This window comes from Podarcis cretensis (assembly GCF_951804945.1).
Source record: "Podarcis cretensis genome assembly, chromosome: 15".
Taxonomy (NCBI): domain Eukaryota; kingdom Metazoa; phylum Chordata; class Lepidosauria; order Squamata; family Lacertidae; genus Podarcis; species Podarcis cretensis.
The window spans coordinates 27,660,083-27,681,350 of record NC_137185.1 but is presented as its reverse complement, the minus strand read 5'-3'; the positions used below and the strand labels follow the sequence as shown (position 1 = coordinate 27,681,350).

Here is a 21,268-nt window from a genome sequence, read left to right as displayed (position 1 = left end):
CAGTTGCGGAAAAAAAGTCGGTTGGGAAAGTCAGTTGATGGGCGGAGTGTGAGGCAAAGATTTGAGAAGACTGAGGGGTTAGGGTCAAAAGTGGAGAGCTGAGGTCTGAATATTAAGCTACTCACCCCAGGTGTGTTAGCAATACTTGGCTGGTGAAGAACTGAGGAAGGAAGCCAGTGTTTGGGTTAGGCTAAGATGGTTGCCCTGACTAAAGGTCTCGCCAGAAGACGCAGGCCTTGAGAAATCAGCTAAACTGTCAAAGTTAGCCGGAAACACAAATGGGTCAGTTCTGGGGTCTGAGGCTCATTGTGCCCTTTAGCAACACCAGGTTGTGGGTGAATTTGGCTGGTGTGGAGATTTAGTGAAATTGGCCTGAGGAAAAGGCATCAAAAGGTTGGCATTACAGCAACAGCGTCTCTTGAGTCTTTGGAAACTATCAACAAGCATATGAAAGAACCCACAGTCAATATCAATATTCCCTTAAGTACATAAGGAAATTTAATGTGGACAGCTTTAGTCCATAGTTCATGCTGTCTCCATGCCCAAGCCTATTAAACCAAGTTACAAGGCGGCTTTATTCACTCTTCTAATTCCTTTTGATGCTTTCTGCGTATCAACTTTGAACATAATGGTGCGTGGGGAACGAAGACCCCCTGGGGATATGCAGGATTACCTCTCTGCACAATAACCACCACATACATACCTTCCGTTAGGTGATAATAATAATAATTTATTATTTGTACCCCGCCCATCTGGCTGGGTTTCCCCAACTACTCTGGGTGGCTTCCAATACAGATTAAAAATATATTAAAATGTCACACATTAAAAACTTCCCTAAATGCCTTCCTAGCTCAGAAGGCGTTACCTGCAAATGGGTGGAACCCTGGGATCACTTACTTTAGTCGTTAATGGGGCTATCCCATGTCACAGCTAAATTCCTAGGATCTCGGCACTGGTAGATCTGGTACCAGGATCAGGCTGGCATAACCTATCTGCCAAAACATCACATTATTTTTGTGCTTACTTTGTAGGAGCCAGCTACTCAACAAATCTATTCAATAAGCTACAACAGAATGCTTTAAAACAAGAACTCCAAACTTCAGCAGGTGGAGAAGACCTTGTGGGTACCAAGGAAGGAGTATATGGGTGACACACTGGCAACCCCTGCCTTAGTTTGAGGTACCTCTTAGAGACATGTGTAAAAAAAGGAAGGTGATGATTTCTCCTGGAGGAGGTTTAGCAAAGGTTATTCCACATCCCTTCTGTTCCACGGAGATCTTTTTCCAGCACATTCTGCACACACTCATCCAGTTTTGCAGAGAGTCTGTAATACATATTATCAAACAGCTGGTTGGATAATAGAGAGCTTCAAGGTCCAGACCATTGATTTTATTTTTATTTATTTAATAAAATTTGTAAGTCGCTTCCTTGACAGAAGGCAACTGAGTGACGATCTAAAACTTTCTTTATATATGCAGATAAAAACAAACATGAAAAACAAGTTAGGACAATTTGTAAAAATATAAATAAAACAGTTGCTACACATATATGAAAATTACATGTCTTGGTAGGCTTGTGGAAACAAAAATAATTGCTGAAACCAATACAGAAAAGAACCCGACAAAGATCAATGGTAAGGGAGTTCCAAAGAGTAGTGCACATATTAGTAAAAATAACATACAAAACACATTATATTCAGGAAAGTTGCTTGCAAGAATGTGTATATTGGTCAAAACTGCATACAGAAACATGTTTAATAGGAGAAATCTGCACTAATATGCTGATGTGATTCGTGAGGATACCTTAAAAAAAATAAAAATCTAATTGTAGAGGAAATGCAGGTAATTGAATTTAAGAAACTTGGAAACTTGGAAAGCCAAAGCTGACAGATTTCTCTATCCTGAAATCCAAGCCATATTTCTGACTAGGTAGCTTCTGGACACACAGACAAGGGTCAGGCACCAAGTTTAATTGAATAGCCTAATGGCCCTCCAGAGGTATGATGAAGCATTCCTTTTGCAAACGAAAAGCATTCCACACAAACACAAAGGCACATTTTGGTAAACAGAATGGTGGCAAGCTCCGCTGCACAACTAGAAATCAATGCAGAGTTCTATTTTAGTGTATGTTCTCGGTGCCTTTAGCTCCCTCTTCTGGTTTCTACTCTGTCATGTGCAGTACTTTTGCCTATGAATAAAAAGCTGAACTGCTGCTCATCTAGTGCAGCCTGAGCAACAGTTGTTGTAACCTGGCTCAGCGGAAGCCACCCTGGGATTAGGCTATTAGCAAATGCATACCAGGATGTTACACACAAGCTCAGTTTCCCAAGATACTTCCCGTGATAGATCATGTTTCTCACTGAGATTTAACCTAGAGGCTTCCTGCTGGTTACTTACACAGAAGCAGCTGCCCCCAGTCTGATTATTCTCTATTTGAGAGTGATTCCATAGCTAATAATTTAAGGTTTCTAGGAATGGCATCTTTTAGCCAGGGTGAAGAGGAATATTTTAAAGTTTTTCCAGAATGTTAGTGAGGGAGGCAGACACATCTCACCAGGGAGGGCATTCCATAAATGGCAAACTGCCAACAAGAAGACCCCTGTCCCAGATCAGTGCCAACTAGGCAGCATTTGGTGGTGGACTCCCTGCTAATTGTAGGGCTCAAGATGGTTGAGGGAGGCGCTTTTCAGTACTTGGATCCCAAGCTGTTTGCAGGTTTGCATGCTAGTAAAAAGGTAAAGGTACCCCTGCCCGTACGGGCCAGTCTTGACAGACTCTGGGGTTGTGCGCCCATCTCACTTAAGAGGCCAGGGGCCAGCGCTGCCCGGAGACACTTCTGGGTCACGTGGCCAGCGTGACATCGCTGCTCTGGCAAGCCAGAGCCGCACACGGAAACGCCGTTTACCTTCCCGCTGGTAAGCGGTCCCTATTTATCTACTTGCACCCGGAGGTGCTTTCGAACTGCTAGGTTGGCAGGCGCTGGGACCGAGCAGCGGGAGCGCACCCCGCTGCAGGGATTCGAACCGCCGACCTTTCGATCGGCAAGCCCTAGGCGCTGAGGCTTTAACCCACAGCGCCACCTGCGTCCCTCTTGCATGCTAGTACTAACACCTTAAATTGGGCCAGCAACCACTGCAGTGCCTTCAAGAGTGGAGACACATGGTCCCATCAGGCTGCTCCAGTCACCAGCCTAGCAGCCACAAATGGAACAGGCAAGACAGTTCTCTCTGTTGGTCATAAGGGCCAAGGTCATTCTTAACAGAGGTATGTTAGAAACATCATGATTTGGCTCCAAACCACTTCTTCTGGTGGATGAACTGTGTTTGAATTATAGGCGATAGTCATGTCCCAGGCATCAATTACGCCAACCCTGAGACCTCGAAAAATGTATTTCATGGCAAGGTATTGGGCATAGCCATGGAAGTCACCAAATCGCTCTGTGTCTGCATTCATTTCTCGGATATTCTCTGCTTTGACAATGACTTTCGTGTCAGGGCTTCTCAGGAGAAGGCGCTCAATGGCGCGGCGAATGTTTACAACCCTTCGCACAAAGAGTTCCATGGGGAATGGTCTGAAGTGCTGGCCTATAGCGATGACGATGGCTGTGTCGCTGTCCCCTGCTACTTGGTCGATTTCCCGAGCAATGTAATTCAGATCTTTCACTGAATAGAAGGACTTTGTCACGAGGGGGTACCCGTGTTTTTTCCACTGGATGAATGTGTTCCTCTCCAGGTCCAAAGCCACACGTGTCTTGAAGACTGGAACACTTTGGTGATCAAAGTACTTCAGCGCTAACAAAGAAGAGGTTGGAAAGAGGAAATGAAATACTTTAATAGGAATGTCTTGAAAACTAATAGCAAGGAAGTTCTGATGGTTCCAAGGGACAGCTTTTCTTTTTTTATAATATTTTTATTAGTTTTCAATTACAATATTCCAATTATAGCCTCATTATAACAATGCCCTATTATAATACAATTACTAATACCAACCATTCAGATGCCAAATTATATAATTTAGGTGCCCCCCTGTGTGCTAGAATTGATGGTTTGATGATTTACTTTATTTCTGCATTCCAAAATCTTATTAATTTCAATTACACTCCAGTCAAAATAGCAATCCCTTATACAACAACTGCAATATTAATGCCTTCCATTTGTATCAACACATTAAATGATTTATAAATCAACAGGTGAATCATTCAAACTATATCCTTTTTCTTCCTGTGTGTAGCAGTTATTCTGTCCATGGTTTTTCTTCCTGTCCTTGTAAAATGTTATGTCTATCTTTTCCTGGTTGTTGCTGTTCTCCATCATGCCTTGGGCAGAGCTATTATCCCATTGTTGTTTCAGATGGGATAACTTTTCTGCCCTACATGTCTTGATCTTCCAAGGGTCCAACAACATTCCCTCCCCAAAAATTATTCAGAGCACTTGAGCTCATTCACAATACTGGGTAGTCAGGTCCAAGAGTCCATAACTTAGTGGTAGAGCACTCGTTAGCAAGCAGATGGTTCCAGATACTTTAACTGGAAATGTCAAGGATTGTATCTCATGTAAGAAGGCACGGAAACTCCTCTCTACTGAAGACCCTAATGCCGCAGAATTATGCAGCTATCTTTGTGTACCTACAGAGGGCTGCATTCCTTAAAGCCAGTGTTCTTCAATTTGGGTCATTGACTAAGTTGGCTGGGTATGATGGGAGTTGTAGTTCGACAACATCTGAGGACCTGAGGCTGAAAACCACTGCCTTAAACTACAGTCCCACCTCCCACATTCTGCAAAGCAAGCTGCTTTGGAAACTTAAGAAACTGCCCATTGCAATAACAGGTTTTGGGGATCTGCTGTTCAAAGGAGGGTGTAGTCCAAAATTTCTAAGCTGAGAAGGAAGGAAGGAAGGAAGGAAGGAAGGAAGGAAAACAATATTTTGGATCTCAGAAGAGTGAGAAAATCCAAAACCCAGCCAGGACGTACTTGTCACTCTCTTGGTAAGGTAATAAATCCATTGAAATGATGTTGAATCCCCCATGAGATAAATCATTTTGCTCTTCAAACTCGCACGGATCTTATCCAAAGTGCTGAAATCATGGATGGAGCAAAATTCTGGGTGCCAGGTGTTGCGCAAAACGTAGCCGCTGGGGACAGGAGAAGCCATCCCAATTCTGCACTTGTCTCTCGTCACCTTACTCGCTGAAGAAATATAACAAATGTGAGGATGAAGAAGGAAGTAGTCGCTGATACCACCTCTGACCACACAAGACCTCTCCAGGAAGTGATTGGCTATTCAGATTCTCATCTTTGTAGGAAATCAAGTCATCCTAAGCAATAACTGAATTTTCTCCCTTGCGTTATTCTTCCCATGACCTCTCTCTCTTGTCCCTTTCAAACTCTTCCTCCCATCATCTTTTTTCAAATAGTCCTGTTCTTGCCACATTGCACCTCAGTCTTACAATACCAATTAAAAATACAGGCCCTCCCTCAATTTTGTCATTTGTTGCATTCAAGTTGTGACCAGAACCAGATAGTCTAGCTTACTTTTGCAGGGCACGACACGAATGTTCCCGAAATTCTGAGGTATCTGAATTCCAACACTGGACGTTCAAGAAAGAGAAAATACTCATTAGAGAAAAGCAGACGAGGACAAATTAGGTTTTTACACACCTTAATGGCTACTGCTGGAAACTCAACACTTGAGCCAAGCTTCCATTGGAAGGGGAGTGGGAACACCTGTTTGTAACTGTTTTGATAACCAAACTTTGGAAAAGAGATGGAAGCACAACTTCTCCCTGTTTTCAAAAGCCACTTTCAGATCCTCTAAGTATCCCTTTTTTCCAGGGACAGTACTGGATTTACAGAAGCTGTCCAGGTTTCTGATTTGATCCCAGATTGTCCCACTTTTCCTTAGGACATCCCTATTTTCATGGGAGAAATGTTGGAGGTGTGCACTTAATGGTCTGTGAAGAAACCTTCCCTGGTTCTGCAAATGGATGGAACAAGGGAGATTTTCTTCCCAGCATGGCCAGCAGAGATGATAAGATATCATCACTCAGATTTTGTTTTCAAAGAACCTTTTAGAGGATCCCATAGGAGTTTTCAGTACTTCCCTAAGATAAAGCATTTGAACAGCAAAGAATTTACCTGTTTAAAAGTCTCTTTTCTATGGCTGTTAAGTATGAGATGGGTCTGTTGTTGGACAAAAGCTGGATGAAAGCTTCACATGGCACATATTTTGGTTTCACACAGTAGAAGGCCTCCTGGTCTCGCTCATCTAGATACTCGCACAGTTCTGCATTTGTGGTCTTGTTAAATCCACATTCAGTGAAGACATCTAACGTTTTGTTTAAAAATTTGCCTTTGAAAACTATTTTGTCGTAGCCTTTTTTCCTTGCAGCCCACAGTGCTGAAACTCCTTCGCTGGGGTGGATGAGCAAGATGGACACTCTGACATCGCCCTCCCAAAATAAAGTGAAATTGACCAGGTACGTCCCATTCCTATAGTCTGTGATGTGCCCAGAAGCTCCAGCCCTAAGACTTGAAGAGGAGATCCTCGCTCGTAAGAAGTCTCCTCCGTATTCCTTCCTCTTGCCCAAGTAGTTGTATAAATCCAGTCGAACCATCAAATACTCGCCAACACAATAAGAGCTTTTGTAGTTTAAGATGGTGGCCTTGCTGTTCTTAGCACTTGTGGTGGTATTGATATCCATGAAAGTGATGCTGGGCATCAAGTCGTCTAGTTTTCTAAGGACAGCTTTAATTTCTTTGTCCTTTTCTGCCCATTCCATTCTAGCATGACTCGGGGTTCCATCTTTCATTGCCCAAAGTTCACTCCTGCTGTCTGTGATTGAAGCATTTAATAGTATTAAAAAGGAAGCCACCTTATATTAGACACTTAGTGCATGTAGCCCAGTATTATGGACTGTCTGTATATTGGTGCAGATTCCGCAGGGCCTCAAGCAGATGGTTTTTCACATTAGCTGCTACGTTGTCCTTTTAATGGGAAATGTTGGGCAGTCATTTTAAGTCAAGGGTCAACAAACTTTTTCAGCAGGGGGCTGGTCCACTGTCCCTCAGACCTTGTGGGGGGGGCGGACTATATTTTTTTTGGGGGGGGGGGAGGGGAATGAACGAATTCCTATGCCCCACAAATAACCCAGAGATGCATTTTAAATAAAAGCACACATTCTGCTTATGTCAAAACACCAGGCAAGCCCAACAAATAACCCAGAGATGCATTTTAAATAAAAGGACACATTCTACTCATGTAAAAACACACTGATTCCGGGACTGGATTTAGAAGGCAATTGGGCCTAATATGGCCCCCGGGCCTTAGTTTGCCTACCTGTGTCCTAGGTCTTACTGTTCTACCACCAAGTTGCAATCCCTCCATCATCTTAAAAATGTTTTAATTTGCGAGAATCTGGGAAACAGAGGTAGGGAATAAGCTGCACCACATATTTTCTTTATTGAAAATGAACATTGTTCACAATGCGTTGTGTTGATATAATGCCTGGTGTGGTTACAAAATTAACAAGAAAATGCTTACCAATACCTGCAGGAACATCATTTTCTTTAAACTGCTTCCCAAGGCCTCCAAAGATGGTAAACTTGAGTGTGGAATTAAAAATAAATAATTTCAAGGGTGAGCACAGACACTGCCTCAGCTCCAATGGGTTCATTTGCAGCAAATCGGAAATGATGAAACCAAAATGTGGGTTCTTCCCTAGCTCCCCAAAATAATTTCTCATCCTGAATCACCAAACTGAGGGGTGGGGGGAGTTTATTCTCAGGCCACTGATTTCTGGAGGCAGAATCAAGCCAATACCCTCACAATTCAATGGCAATATATTTGCGGAAACAGGCACTGAATGATAGATTCCCACTTTCCTCTTATAACTTGCTGAATAAATACGTTTATACATCTTCAGGCTGGATTTGGCTAAAGTGTGAAAGCATAGGAGGGGTTGTTTCAAAGAGGTGAACTGGCACAATATAACAAGAGATGTTTAATATGGTGATAGGCAAAAATGCCAACTTTGTTTTTTTAAGAGGAGCTGTCAGCTTCATGCAGTTCTGGTGTAAGTAATGATCTGTGATACTCCATATACAAAAGCAGTATACCCCTAAATATCAGGTGGCAGGGACAAAAGGACTGGGGAAGGGGGTCACGTTCACACACAAACACGCACAGTTCCATGCATCCCAGAGGTCTCTGATTGGCCTCAACCGAAAGCTAAATATTGGATTACATGGCAGTTGGTCTGATTTAACAAGGCAATTTATGAACGGACGGCTTACAGGTGCAGGCACTGTGTGGATAAATACAAGAACACTTGGAATGAGTTTATACAAAATGTAGTAGGCTATTAATATTTTCATAAGCAGTAGGACAACAACACTATAGCAATTTATACATGAATGTATGGGAATATTGCATACTGTTTCTTCTTTTTTTGGTATATTTTCTCATTTATATGTATCCTTGTTGTTTTTCTCCCTCTCCCTCTTCCTTCTTTCCCCCACTTTATTTCTTTTAACTGAAACCACCTTAATAAAATATAAATATTAGAAAACAAACAAACAAGGCAACGTAACATTCAGTGCATTTTTCCCAAACATAGGGTGCTGGAACACACTTCCCTCAGAAAACTCACTTCAAGCTTGTTGAGGCTGCTCAGCTGAGGTGAGGGGAGCCTTCTGCACCTTATCTGAGCAGCTGAATGAATCCCTACCTTGCATCTCTGGCTCATGTGAGCCAGAATGGCGTGGGGGGCTTGCTCAGCTGAGCCAGGAGGCTGAAGAGCCTCAACTAAGCCTTGCTGTGCCTCCAACTTGCAAGGAGACCCTTTCCAGAGCTCGTAGTGGATGTCCCCTTTGGCCTCCTGGGAGGGTCCCCTCATGAATAAGAGGCACAGCGGGGCTTTGCTGAGGCTGGTCAGGTCTCTCCCTCCACTTCCTTGGCCCAACTGAGAGGTCCTGGTACACCGTTCTGGTATGTTCCAGCTGAAAAAAAAAGACCTGGTAAAATTGCTACATTTGTAGCATACATTTAATCTCTTATTATAATGACTGTAGTTTTTGCATCACATTGCCATTCAACAGTGTGTGTGTGTGTGTGTGTGTGTGTGTGTGTGTGTGTATACACAGTGGTACCTCAGGTTAAGTACTTAATTCGTTCCAGAGGTCCGTACTTAACCTGAAACTGTTCTTAACCTGAAGCACCACTTTAGCTAATGGGGCCTCCCGCTGCTGCCACACCGCCAGAGCATAATTTCTGTTCTCATCCTGAAGGAAAGTTCTTAACCTGAAGCAATATTTCTGGGTTAACGGAGTCTGTATCCTGAAGCGTATGTAACCCGAGGTACCACTGTATATATAATCCTACCTACAAAGATTTCACTTCATGCATCTGATGAAATGGGCTTAAATCCACAGAAGTCCATGCCACAATGCATTTGCTAGATTCTTAAGGTGCTGATTTGTTTTGTTATTTGCAGCTCCAGATTAACATGGTCATACCTCTGGGAACTCTAAATTAATATTGTGGTGAAAACTCCCCTCTCTCTCTCTCTCTCTCTCTCTCTCTCTCTCTCTCTCTCTCTCTTTTATTTATTTATTTAAGTTCCAGTTGAGATGCTCACTTTATGTTTAAGGGTCACCAGGCACTAAACACATATTGGATGTAACATCAGGGAGTGACCCTCTTTTTAAAAAGGAAAAAAGAACCTCTTTAAGGCACTTTATATTCCACTCTTTCGCTTTGCCAACATTTTATTTTCATAGAAGAAACTGGGTGAGGAATGATTCCTACCTTGGTCTCCATTCTGTGGAAGGTGTAGCTGAGGACAAGGACTGTTCCCAGGACAAGGGCCAATAAAGTTGGCGGCCTCAGGATCTGCACTAAAAGCATTCTGATCAGCTGTGTGAGAGGAGAGAGTTACTCTTGATTTCAACTCCTATCAGTGCAGCATATCTGAATGTTGCTTTAAGACTGAAGGGGAATTCAAGCAGTGAATAGCAATTCATGGTAAAAACCAATTTCATTTTTACATGCTTGAGTTCCCCCTGGTGAGGACACATTACTACCCTCTGCAGAACCTTTCTCCCAAAGAGGCATCAGAAGAAAACACAGAAATAGTGCTTCGTAAATGTGTGAGGAGAAAGATGTCCAGGTAATAGCTTTATAGCTGTCTATGAGAGGACACCTGTTCTTAAAAGCTGCTGAGGTTGCTGCCCCCTTTAATGAACATGGGATCGCCCCATACCCTCCAACATATCATGTAGCAATAAATTAATCAAGCAGAGTCTTCTTCATGAACAGAATAAAGGTTTACTGAAGAAAATAAACTTGTTCATAAACAGCGTAGTCAAAGAGCATACACAGAGTGCTCATAGCAGCTATCTTAGTCTTCACAGAGGCACAGATCTTGGTTACTGATTAACTGGAGTCCTGGAGCCACTCTGTCTGCAACAACACAACATACTGGCTGACACACACACAGACGACACTGAGGCCCACAGAGATGGCTGGTTACATTTACAGTCATACCTCGGGTGAAAGACGCTTCAGGTTGCATTTTTTCGGGTTACGGACCCACCGAAACCAGGAAGTACCGGGTGGTACATGACCCCAGTCAAGCTTGCAAAAATTTATCACCTGCCTGATAACAAGTGTTGGAAATGTAAAGAAACTGAGGGTACATTTTTTCATCTTTGGTGGACATGCCCGAAGATTAAGGCTTTCTGGGAGATGATATATAATGAACTGAAAAAGGTATTTAAATATACCTTCCCTAAGAAACCAGAGGCCTTTCTTTTGGGCATAGTCGGCCAATTGGTGTTAAAGAAAGATAGAATGTTTTTTTATGTATGCGACAACAGCAGCAAGAATACTCATTGCAAAGTACTGGAAGACACAAGATTTGCCCACCTTGGAAGAATGGCAGATGCAAGTAATAGACTATATGGAATTGGCAGAAATGACTGGCAGAATCCGAGACCTGGGAGAAGAAGCGGTGGAAGAGGACTGGAAGAAGTTCAAGAATTATCTGCAGAAACATTGTAAAGTGTATGAATGCTAAAATGATGTTGGATATGAAATAATATGGCATTAGTGGTACAGTGTTAAAAAATATGCAAAAGATGTAATAGAAAAAGGGTGAAAAAATAAGGTTATATTATGTCAAAGTAAATAATATGTTAAAGGTGTTTAATTATAAGGAGGAAAGATTGGAGACATAATAGAAGTGATTATAATAATTAGAAATGAGTTTTGAAGAAGGGTAAGGATTTGCTGTATCTTATTGGACAAAGAGGAACACAAAAAAGGGAGGCGTGAGGAGGTCAAGAAAGAAGGTTCTGTAAAAATGTGTCTGAAAACTGGATTTTTTGTTTTTATTCAGTGTACTGTTTTTGGTGTTGAGGCATCTAATCATAAGCCTGCATTTTTATCAAAGCTTATATTTTTTGATCAGGGCCTGTATCTTAAAAAGCTTAAAGATTTTCAAATGTTTTATGCCAGGCAGAAGACCAGCTGCCTAAGAACCTTGGCAAAATGTTTTTACTCCTAGACAAGGGCCCCCCCTGATTTATAGCAGAAAACAATTCTCAAAGTCGTAAAAAGGGAATTACAGGCTGACAGCCAAGGTTACACTGACCCTACAAATTAAGGGTTGATAAATAGTAAAATGAGCCATATCTTCTTCCTAAGGTTAAAAAGGTCAAGAGCAGTGAAAAAGACAACTGGCTTGGCTGGCAGAAAGAGAACATTTTTGGGAAGTCTTTTCTAAAGCTGTTTCTTTCTTAAACTAAGATCCTTTTAAGATTTCTTTTCCTTTTAAAAGGTTATTTATGTATTAAATATATTAGCTTAAATATAATTATGCAAAGGATTTAAGAAATGCTAGATTCTTATTTCATATAGTTGTAAGAGTTGTAACTATCCTGAAATTAAGTCAGCCATCAGCCACTAGCCTCCTGCCAGACAGGAGACGCCATCAAGCACTCCTGATATATGGTTGTCAGGCCTTTTGTTTAGAAACCTTCAAATGAAGGAGATCTCTCAATGTTGATGTGAACTCAAAATCCTTGACATATGTTTAAGATAAAAATTCAAGATTAACCATCTGTTTTGGAAGGCAATAGGGCAAGGAGGGCAAGAGGTGAGCTGGTAATTAAGATTCCTTGTTGAGACACATGTAAGATATATTACTACTTATTTGTCATTTATAGATAGAAGAATATATAGCTTTTTGATTTCCATAAAAGGGCAAAAGGAAATGGGTGTATCTTTTGTGATTGGTTCTAGCAAACAGCCAATAGGAATTTCAACCAGGCTGATTGGACAGAGGCAGCCACAGGAGGAGCAAGGGGGCTGGATTAAGGAAATATAAGTGCTGGCCAGAATGGCAGGAGGCCAGGCCAGAGCTTGGTAACCATATACCACTGTGCCTCATATTTATTTGTCTGACAAATAAATTATTATTTTAATTTCTCTATTGCTGCGTTGAATATTTCATTCCAGCTAAGTGTTAACCACAAGCAGGGTGCTACAGTGTATGTCTTTTTTTGTATTTGGAAAAACAAATAAATATTATTATTTTTTTAAAGAAACCAGGAAGTACCGGAACGGGTTACTTCCGGGTTTCAGCGGTCGCGTATGCACAGAAGCACTAAATCGCGCATTGCGCATGCGCAGAAGCGCCACTGCGGGTTGTGAACACTGCGTGTTGCGAACGTGCATCTCACACAGTTCACGTTTGCAACCCCAGCGTCCACTGTACAGGGAGCCCAAGATGAGGCATGAGTCACAGTGACACAGCATTTTACTGCTAACAGTTAGCTTTGAAAGATTTGTGTAGGCCTCGTAGGCCACACTGCCTAGGCCTTGCCTGCTTCTGATCTCAAGAACCTTTGTCTCATGACACAACACTCCTCAGATGAAAACAGGAACATTTCTCACTCGCCCCATCTGACCCTCCTAACCCCCCCCCCCAATTTTTTGTACCCCCATTTCCTATCAGAAGAAGGTGAGTGCCACCACCACTTGACCGATGGGATACAGCACACCCTCACCCCGGGGGCGGTTCTGCCCTCTGCCTGCCCTTCAGAGCTGGTGCGTCACATGGAGTTGGAACTCAGAGGTTGCAGAAGTTGGAAGTTGGCTAAAGGGATTTGGATGTTTGGTTTTTCTTTTATTTATGCAGCAGTTTCTACCATGCCCCTCTAACGCAGAAGACAGCGATAGCCATCACAGTGCCCTCCAAATGGTGTTGGACTGGAACTCCCATCACCAGCCTGTATTCGATTATGTGGGGCAGGGCTTACCTGCCCACCTCCCAATATTTTATTCAAGTTGGCACCCCTACCAGTGGGCATGCTGGCTGGGGCCAGTGGGAACTGGAGTCTCCAAATCTGGAGGCCACCATGTTGGCTACCCCGGCATAAACAATACTGCAACAGTTACTGTATAAAAACAGGTAACAGAACAATATAAATTACAACAGAGGTAGGCACAAGCAGATAAAATAGCACATTTTAACACCACCAGCTACCTACCTGTCCAGGCAGAAGCCTAGGATGCAATAAGAATGTCTTCACTCACCGGAAGAAGAGCATCAGAGAAGGGAAGTCACCCAAGCCTTGTGGGACAGCCACTGCATAGGTTCTGTTTCTGAACAGCCCTACAGTCTGTGATTCTGTGCTTGAGGTAAGACACAGATAAGGGCTTCCGCCCCATACCCACCCAGATCTTAAGCATTGGGCTGGCTGGTAAATAAAGAGGCCCCTGAGTCACCCTGAACCCAAGCCATTTAGGGCTTTAGCAGAAATTAATCACCAATATTTGGAATTGTGCCCAAAAGCAAATTGGAAAGGAGTGCAGGCATTGCTGAATCCATGTAACTTAGGCTGTGTTGACGTGGCAGTTTATTCCCTTTTCACGACTTTCCCCTGTTAATTTCCATATGACTGTATATTTAACAACAACAACAACAACAATTAGCCGGAAAAGGTGAGGGCCATTGCCATTCAAATGCATACCTTTCAACATTTCTCTGATGAACACAGGGACATCCTATTCTGTAATAGTAGTGGTAATAGTAATAATCAAATTTATTATTTATACCCCACCCATCTGACTGGGTTGTCCCAGCTACTCTGGGTGGCTTCCAACACATATCAAAGCATAATAAAATATCAAACATTAAAAACATTTTTGATACAAGGCTGCCTTCAGATGTCTTCAGTTGTATAGTTAACTATCTCCTTGACATCTGATGGGAGGGCGTTTCACAGGGAAGGTGCCATTGCTGGGAAAGCCCTCTGCCTGGTTCCGTGTAACTTCATTTCTTGCGTTTGACTTTTCACATGATGCAAAAACCAGTTTCAGAAGTATGGGGGCATTATAGTGCAAGTTGAGCCCAGAAAGCATAGGGCTAAATGGGTTTCCCACTTCTCATGTGCTTCCTAGACATGGGTCTGAGCGGTTTTCTGCTTGTCCCACTGCTTTCTCCAGGAAAAAATGGCTCTTTAGCCCTAAATCAGAACAAATGTGGACAGCCCAATTGCTGTTTGCTCCGATTCAGCACTGAAGAGTGGGTTTTCCCAGGGGAAAGTGGTGGGAGAAGCAGAAGTCTGGATGAGCCCATGGTCTCATTGGTATGCACCCAGTAAACCCCAATTGAGTCTAAGCCGTGGTAGTCCCAGAGGCAATTTGGAAAACCCATTGCCACCCTTCCAGTTGCTAGCATTGCTTTTTATAAAATGTAACCCTTGCTTACAGAGATCTAGCAAAAATGGGTTAGCGATTCTTACCTAGCTGTTCCACAAGAGATGGGGAAGGGCTTTGGACCCAGATCCTGTCCTGAGCCACTTAATCCCTTACTCACCAATCTCATTCCCATCTGGATTCCTCCACATCCTCATCTCTAGCTCTGTTCCTTCTTTCTCTCATTCTTGCTTGCATTCTCCCCTCACTGATGTCGGCAACAAAAGGTGAGAAAAACTGTGCTAGTCAGACGGTATATTTCTCTTTTCCTTGCTTGGCAGTGAAGTGCCTCTCTCTTTACCCTGGGGTGCAGGGTGGAGGGGAGAGAGTGTGTCGCAAATAAAGTCAACTTAAATGTGAACATTGGAATTAAGCCCACGATAGCAGAGTCAAACTGGATTGCCACCCACTATTCATTTTTCATCCACTTTTTTTTTATTAGCATATGTGTTTGTGTATCTCAAAACAAGAGGAAGAGAAATGAATACTGGTCTGTCTAGCACAATTTTCGCCCTGCTACTCTCATCTATGGGGACGTGGGTGGCACTGTGCGTTAAACCACAGAGCCTAGGGCTTGCCGATCAGAAGGTCGGCGGTTCAAATCCCCACAATGGGGTGAGCTCCTGTTGCTCGGTCCCTGCTCCTGCCAACCTAGCAGTTCGAAAGCTTGTTGAAGTGCAAGTAGTTAAATAGGTACTGCTCCGGCGGGAAGGTAAACGGCATTTCCGTGCACTGCTCTGGTTCACCAGAAGCGGCTAAGTCATGCTGGCTCCCTCGGCCAATAAAGCGGGATGAGCGCCGCAACCCCAGTGTCAGCCACAACTGGACCTAATGGTAAGGGGTCCCTTTACCTTTACTCTCATCTATACAGTCGTTTCTTGGTTGTCGAATGTTACCCATTCTGGGACTCCTGAAACGGTTTGAAAACCAAGGTGGGGCTTCCAATTGACTGCAGGAGCTTCCTTCACTCAATCAGAAGCCATGGAAGGAGCGTTGGACCTTCGGCTTCTGAAAAACATTCGCAAACCAGAACACTTACTTCCGGGTTTGCAGCCTTCGGGAGCCAAAACGTCCAAGTACCAAGGCATAACTGTATATATTTGCATTCATACCCCACCTTTCCTCCCAATATCTGAAGGTGGTGTAAATAGTTCTTCTCCCCATTTTACCCTCACAATAACCCTGTGAGGTAGGTTAGTCTGAGAGCAAGTGACTGGCCCAAAGCCTCCCAGAGAGCTTATTTGGTGAGTGGGGTTTAAACCTAGTCCGACATTCTGCCCACTATGCCACACTTGCAGTGAGGAATTTGTCTCAGGGATAGATAGGTTGGGCCATGGAAAAAAGAAAGGGGAGGGCCAGAGGAGACAAACAGAGAATGCAGTTCATAAGCATTCGTTGCAAGCCTCTGAGCATGTGCTGAACACTTTTCATTCACTAAGAAAAGCAAGATAGCAGTCTCAAGATTCCCCCAAATTTGGAATCAGGGCAGAATTAATGAAGTAGTTGCAATGGACAGGCAGGCTTAGACTTCTACACCTCTCGCTACAGAGAGAGGTCTTGCACTTTGCAGGGCTAAAAGACTGGGGCAGGGGTGTGGAGCGCTTTTGGGAGGAGGTATCTTCAACATTTTTGAACCAAAGTTAGGCTGCATTTTCAATGCCAAGGCTGGATGCAGGTGAGTATTCCTGGTCATGCCTTTACCCCTGCGCCGATCTACTTGGTGTTAGGGAAGGAGCTGAAGGATCATAGATTCATAGCTGGCCGGTTAGCTCAGTTGGTTAGAGCGTGGTGCTAATAACGCCAAGGTCGCGGGTTCGTTCCCCGTACGGGCCACAACATTGTATTAGGGACGCAGGTGGCGCTGTGGGTTAAAGCCTCAGCGCCTAGGGCTTGCCGATCGAAAGGTCGGCGGTTCGAATCCCTGCGGCGGGGTGCGCGCCCGCTGCTCGGTCCCAGCGCCTGCCAACCTAGCAGCTCGAAAGCACCTCTGGGTGCAAGTAGATAAATGGGGACCGCTTACCAGCGGGAAGGTAAACGGCGTTTCCGTGTGCGGCTCTGGCTCTGGCCAGAGCAGCGATGTCACGCTGGCCACGTGACCCGGAAGTGTCTCCGGACAGCGCTGGCCCCTGGCCTCTTAAGTGAGATGGGCGCACAACCCCAGAGTCTGTCAAGACTGGCCCGTACGGGCAGGGGTACCTTTACCTTTACCTTTATCTTCAACATTTTTGAACCAAAGTTAGGCTGCATTTTCAATGCCAAGGCTGGATGCAGGTGAGTATTCCTGGTCATGCCTTTACCCCTGCGCCGATCTACTTGGTGTTAGGGAAGGAGCTGAAGGATCATAGATTCCTCATACGTGGTTTATATTTTGTCTTGAAATCCCAGAAAGCTACTACCTGTCTTTCTCAGTCCTACCTGGAGATAATGGCCAGGATTGAACCTGGAACCTTCTGCATACATGCCATGTCCCCTCTCCACATTAACTTTTTCACCCCCTCCCCAATTTTGTCTCTGTAATTTTGTGTATTATCATCTGTATTTTTATTACATAAAGAACCCAAAGGTTTCCAGGTACTCCACAAAAGTTTAAGAACCACAAAGTCACTGCTCAAAATCTTAAAAGCCAAATACAATTGGATCCAGAAGAAAAGGGAGACTGAGAGGGAACAGGAAATCAGGCTTAAGGAGGCTGTAATAAATCCATAGCAGCAGCAGTGGTAACAGTAAAGGTAAAGGGACCCCGGACCATTAGGCCCAGTCGTGGCCGACTCTGGGGTTGCGGCACTCATCTCGCTTTATTGGCTGAGGGAGCCGGCATACAGCTTCCGGGTCATGTGGCCAGCATGACTAAGCTGCTTCTGGCGAACCAGAGCAGTGCACGGAAACACCGTTTACCTTCCCACCAGAGTGGTACCTATTTATCTACTTGCACTTTGGAATGCTTTCAAACTGCTAGGTTGGCAGGAGCAGGGACCAAGCGATGGGAGCTCGCCCCATTGTGGGGATTCGAACCGCCGACCTTCTGATCGGCAAGTCCTAGGCTCTGTGGTTTAACCCACAGTGCCACCTGCGTCCCTAATAATATTGAAATATTATTAATAATAAATAGCAGTAATGATTCCTCTGATTTAAGGTTGGGGCAGGGTGATGATGTGAGTTTTGGAGCATCTTGCTTCCGGCAGCTTGTGTAAAGAGTTGCTGTTCAGTTCCTTGCAGGGCCAAAATACAACCTCGAGAAGAGACACTGTTGTCAGTTTGTTGCAAGAAAAGCAATACAGGGTCTTGTGGCACTCTAAAGGCTAAACAGATGTATTTCACCACAAGCTTTCATCAACTTCTACTTCATCGGATGCCTGGTATGCTATCCTCTGCAGGCAGGGCGTAGAGAGAGAAACAAAATTATTAGGCAGCAAAGAACAATGGGCTCCTTCCAAGTTCTTTAGTAAAGAAATAAAGCTAATCTACTGAGTCATTGTTTTCTGCCTTCTAATTGGTGAGGTTCCTTGCACTTGGTTGCCCTCTGACTTCACTGCTTTCATTTATTTCTGTCTCTACGCCCTGCCTGCAGCGGATAGCATACCAGGCATCCGATGAAGCAGAAGTTCATGAACAGATGGTTCCCCGCTTTTCAATAACTGCAATACATATGATCTCCATATTTTTCTAGGGAAAATAATGCTAAGAGTTGACTCTAAAATAACAGGAATGGAGTTAGCACACTCACTGCTTTATTTTAACCCAAACATTCGCAGAAATGGAGTGAAATGTACATATTTAACATGAAGTCTCACCAGGGCTCTTTTTATGCAAATTGTATGCTTTTAAATAACACTATGTGCTTGCATAAAACTAGAATGACATGGATTTTAGAAGGTAGCGGTTGAATTGTATTCTCTTCAGCTGCCACATATGCAAAACAGTTGAAAACTTTTTTTTGTTTTTTGCCTGTAAAGAAGTGTAGCTGAGCTAAGTATCTATTAGGCATAATTCTTTGGATCATAGTCCTAGTCTTTAACTCGATGTGAGCACTGCCTCTTACTTTCTGTCTGATGTTTTGTGCTGCTCTCCCTTTTCCTCTACAAAAAATGACCCAGGTCTATCCTTGGGCATGGTGGGCAGGACACAAAGGTGTTCTGCTCTCTGTACTGGGGCTTTTCGACCCCTGCTTCCTGTGCTGGCCACCATATGTGTCCAGGGCTGGATTTAGGTTTGATGAGGCCCTAAGCTACTGAAGGTAACGGGGCCCTTTATATGCCCAGCTTTCCTTTGTCAACAACAAATTGTCACTGTATCTTGTGTTGAATATATGCTATAAGGTATCTAAAGCCATTTGCACATAACAAAATATGTATTTTATCAAAGTAATTGCTGAACTGAAATACAATTAGGAAGAAGTATATTAATAATGAAATACAATTAAGAAGAAGTATATTAATAGTGAAATACAGTTAAAGAGAAGTATATTAACAGTGAAATAATTATTGAGCCCCCCATCCAAACAATAACTATTGTCAGTGCGGGTAAGCAAAAAAGTTTACTTTTTATTTTGATCCTCTACAATACTGTTTTATTTATTTTATAGTGCTGTACATTGATTATTGCTTTCATTTTATGGATCAATGGTCTTATTAGATCGTACAGTTCATGTTAAATTGCTGTTTTAGGGGTTGTTTTTAAAAGTCTGGAACGGATTAATCCGTTTTGCATTACTTTCTATGGGAAAGCATGCCTTGGTTTTGGAACGCTTTGGTTTTGGAGCAGACTTCCAGAATGGATTAAGTTTGAGAACCAAGATACCACTGTACTACCTCCTTGCAAGGAGGGGAAGGAAATCTGTTGCAACAGAAAAATAACAGAAATGCCTTGCTTTCCCCTGGATCCTGCCTCCATCCATTCTTCTCTGACCAATCATGGACTTAAGGGACTCAGAGTCCCATGGGGAGTTGGCCCCAAGCCCACCTCAAATTAATGTCCCAGAGACATAGTAATTAAATCTCATCATTTCCAAATGAAACATAGCATTATGAGAATGACTCACAATGCACCTAATTGAACCTGGGGAGGAGTAGAAATTTGGATCTTTCAGGATCTCAGTAGTGAAAAGCTGTGAACAAGGCAGGAACTTTGGAAATTAGCCTAGAGCAACAAATCTAGAGGGGGGTTGCCCTTTAAATTAATAGCATTGCAGCATGGCACTCTCTTAACTGCTACCAATAACAGAGAAGCAAAGGAGTTGTTTGCTGCCATAAAATTGAACAATAAGACAAGGAAGAAGAAGGAAAAACATAGATGGCAATGCCTGAATACATTCCTTTTTGGCCTTTTTCAATTACTGGAAACTGCTCTTATATTTTACCTTCTCTATTAATATGTCTGAAAATCAAAATTTAACTTGCTTAACTGTTCAGTGCCTTCAAGAGGAAAACAAAGAGGACAGCTATGACAAGCACATTTAAGAAATTTTTTAAGGGAGCCAGCAAACATCTTAATGCTGGGCAGCGTCATACAGGAAAGAATATGATGTCTAATGTTGTAAAATGGCGAAGACACAGACATCCCAAGCCTTCACCTTCTCAAACTTCAGGAGGTGTTTTATGAAGAATCCTTCTCATCCTCTCACGATGTTAGGGTTGCTTCTGTAATCTAAACTTGTTCAAGCTCATTCATTTTCCCCTGTAATGGGAACATGATGCTGTGCAGCAAGTTGCGTAGGTAAGAAGAAAGGGAAAAGGACGTTGTGATGTATCCTGGGCTTCTTCAGAGTGTCTTTACCCCTCTCTTTACCCCAGCCCCCTGCTGGGTGGGCAAGGGGGTGTCACAAAGAAAGTCAGCTTAAAGGTGACCATTGGAATTAAGGCCACAATAGAATAGCTGAATTGCATTTCCAAGCCCTACTGAAAGTGTGCAGGTTTCTCTTCCTACATGACCCACAAGGGATGGAAAAGGGTTTTGGACTCGGAATCTGCCCTGAGCCCAGTTAACCTCTTACTCACCAACCTCCTCCTCCAGCCTCCTCCATGCCCTCCATTCTGTCACTCACCTCCTCCCTTCTTGCTTGCACGCTGTCCTCCCTAGTATCAGCTGCAACAGGTGAGATCAGCAGGATAGGCAAGCTGGTATTTGTTTCTCTTCCCCCTGCTTTGCAGTGAGGAATTTGCACTGGGTAGGTTGGGCCATGGGAGAAGGGGAGGGCCAGAGGAGAGAAATGGAGATCCTCTGAGCATGTGCCACTAAGCTCACTAAGAAAAGCAAGCTAGCAATCTCAAGGTTTCCCCAAACATGGAATTAGGGCAGAACAAAGGAGAGTGCTGAAATAGACAGGCAGACTTAAACCTCTCACTTGGGAGAGCGAGAGCAAGAGAGATTTCACTTTGCAGATAGGCTTATCCCTCAGCTCTGGGAAAAGGCATCTAAACATATTTGAACCAAGGATAGACATTTTTCCCAGCACAAAAGTTAGCCATCTTTAAGAGTGTGATTCTGGGCACAATGTTAGCCATCTTTAAGAG

The 21,268-nt window shown here is 43.4% G+C and overlaps 1 protein-coding gene and 2 long non-coding RNA genes across 9 annotated transcripts in view; 2 read left to right on the top strand and 1 right to left on the bottom strand.

Annotated features, from left to right (window-relative positions):
* The first annotated feature begins 19 nt into the window (after window positions 1-19).
* Window positions 20-1,437, top strand: LOC307203784. The gene is made up of 2 exons (XR_013833342.1): window positions 20-631; window positions 1,032-1,437. It is a non-coding gene; the product is annotated as an uncharacterized lncRNA (long non-coding RNA).
* A 370-nt stretch (window positions 1,438-1,807) lies between these two features.
* On the bottom strand, window positions 1,808-15,052 carry LOC307203722 (NXPE family member 2-like). Of its 7 annotated transcripts, none has more exons than XM_079954752.1 (8): window positions 14,807-15,052; window positions 9,804-9,911; window positions 7,539-7,599; window positions 6,134-6,830; window positions 5,531-5,586; window positions 4,970-5,185; window positions 3,105-3,790; window positions 1,808-2,723 (listed from the first exon to the last, which is right to left on the bottom strand). In XM_079954752.1, exons 2-7 carry the CDS (start codon window positions 9,900-9,902, stop codon window positions 3,255-3,257), a joined length of 1,665 nt encoding a protein of 554 aa, XP_079810878.1. In that variant the 5' UTR covers window positions 9,903-9,911; window positions 14,807-15,052; the 3' UTR covers window positions 1,808-2,723; window positions 3,105-3,254. The 7 variants fall into 7 exon arrangements, with proteins under 7 accessions (XP_079810878.1, XP_079810876.1, XP_079810877.1 ...); XM_079954750.1 differs by having other exon boundaries at window positions 7,539-8,529; window positions 14,881-15,052; XM_079954751.1 differs by having other exon boundaries at window positions 14,881-15,052.
* Window positions 9,925-21,268, top strand: part of LOC307203801 — a 12,821-nt gene continuing 1,477 nt past the window's right edge. Inside the window, exons 1-2 of the long non-coding RNA XR_013833365.1 lie at window positions 9,925-10,534; window positions 12,781-13,020. This is a non-coding gene — a long non-coding RNA (uncharacterized lncRNA). The remainder of the gene's footprint in view (window positions 10,535-12,780; window positions 13,021-21,268) is intronic.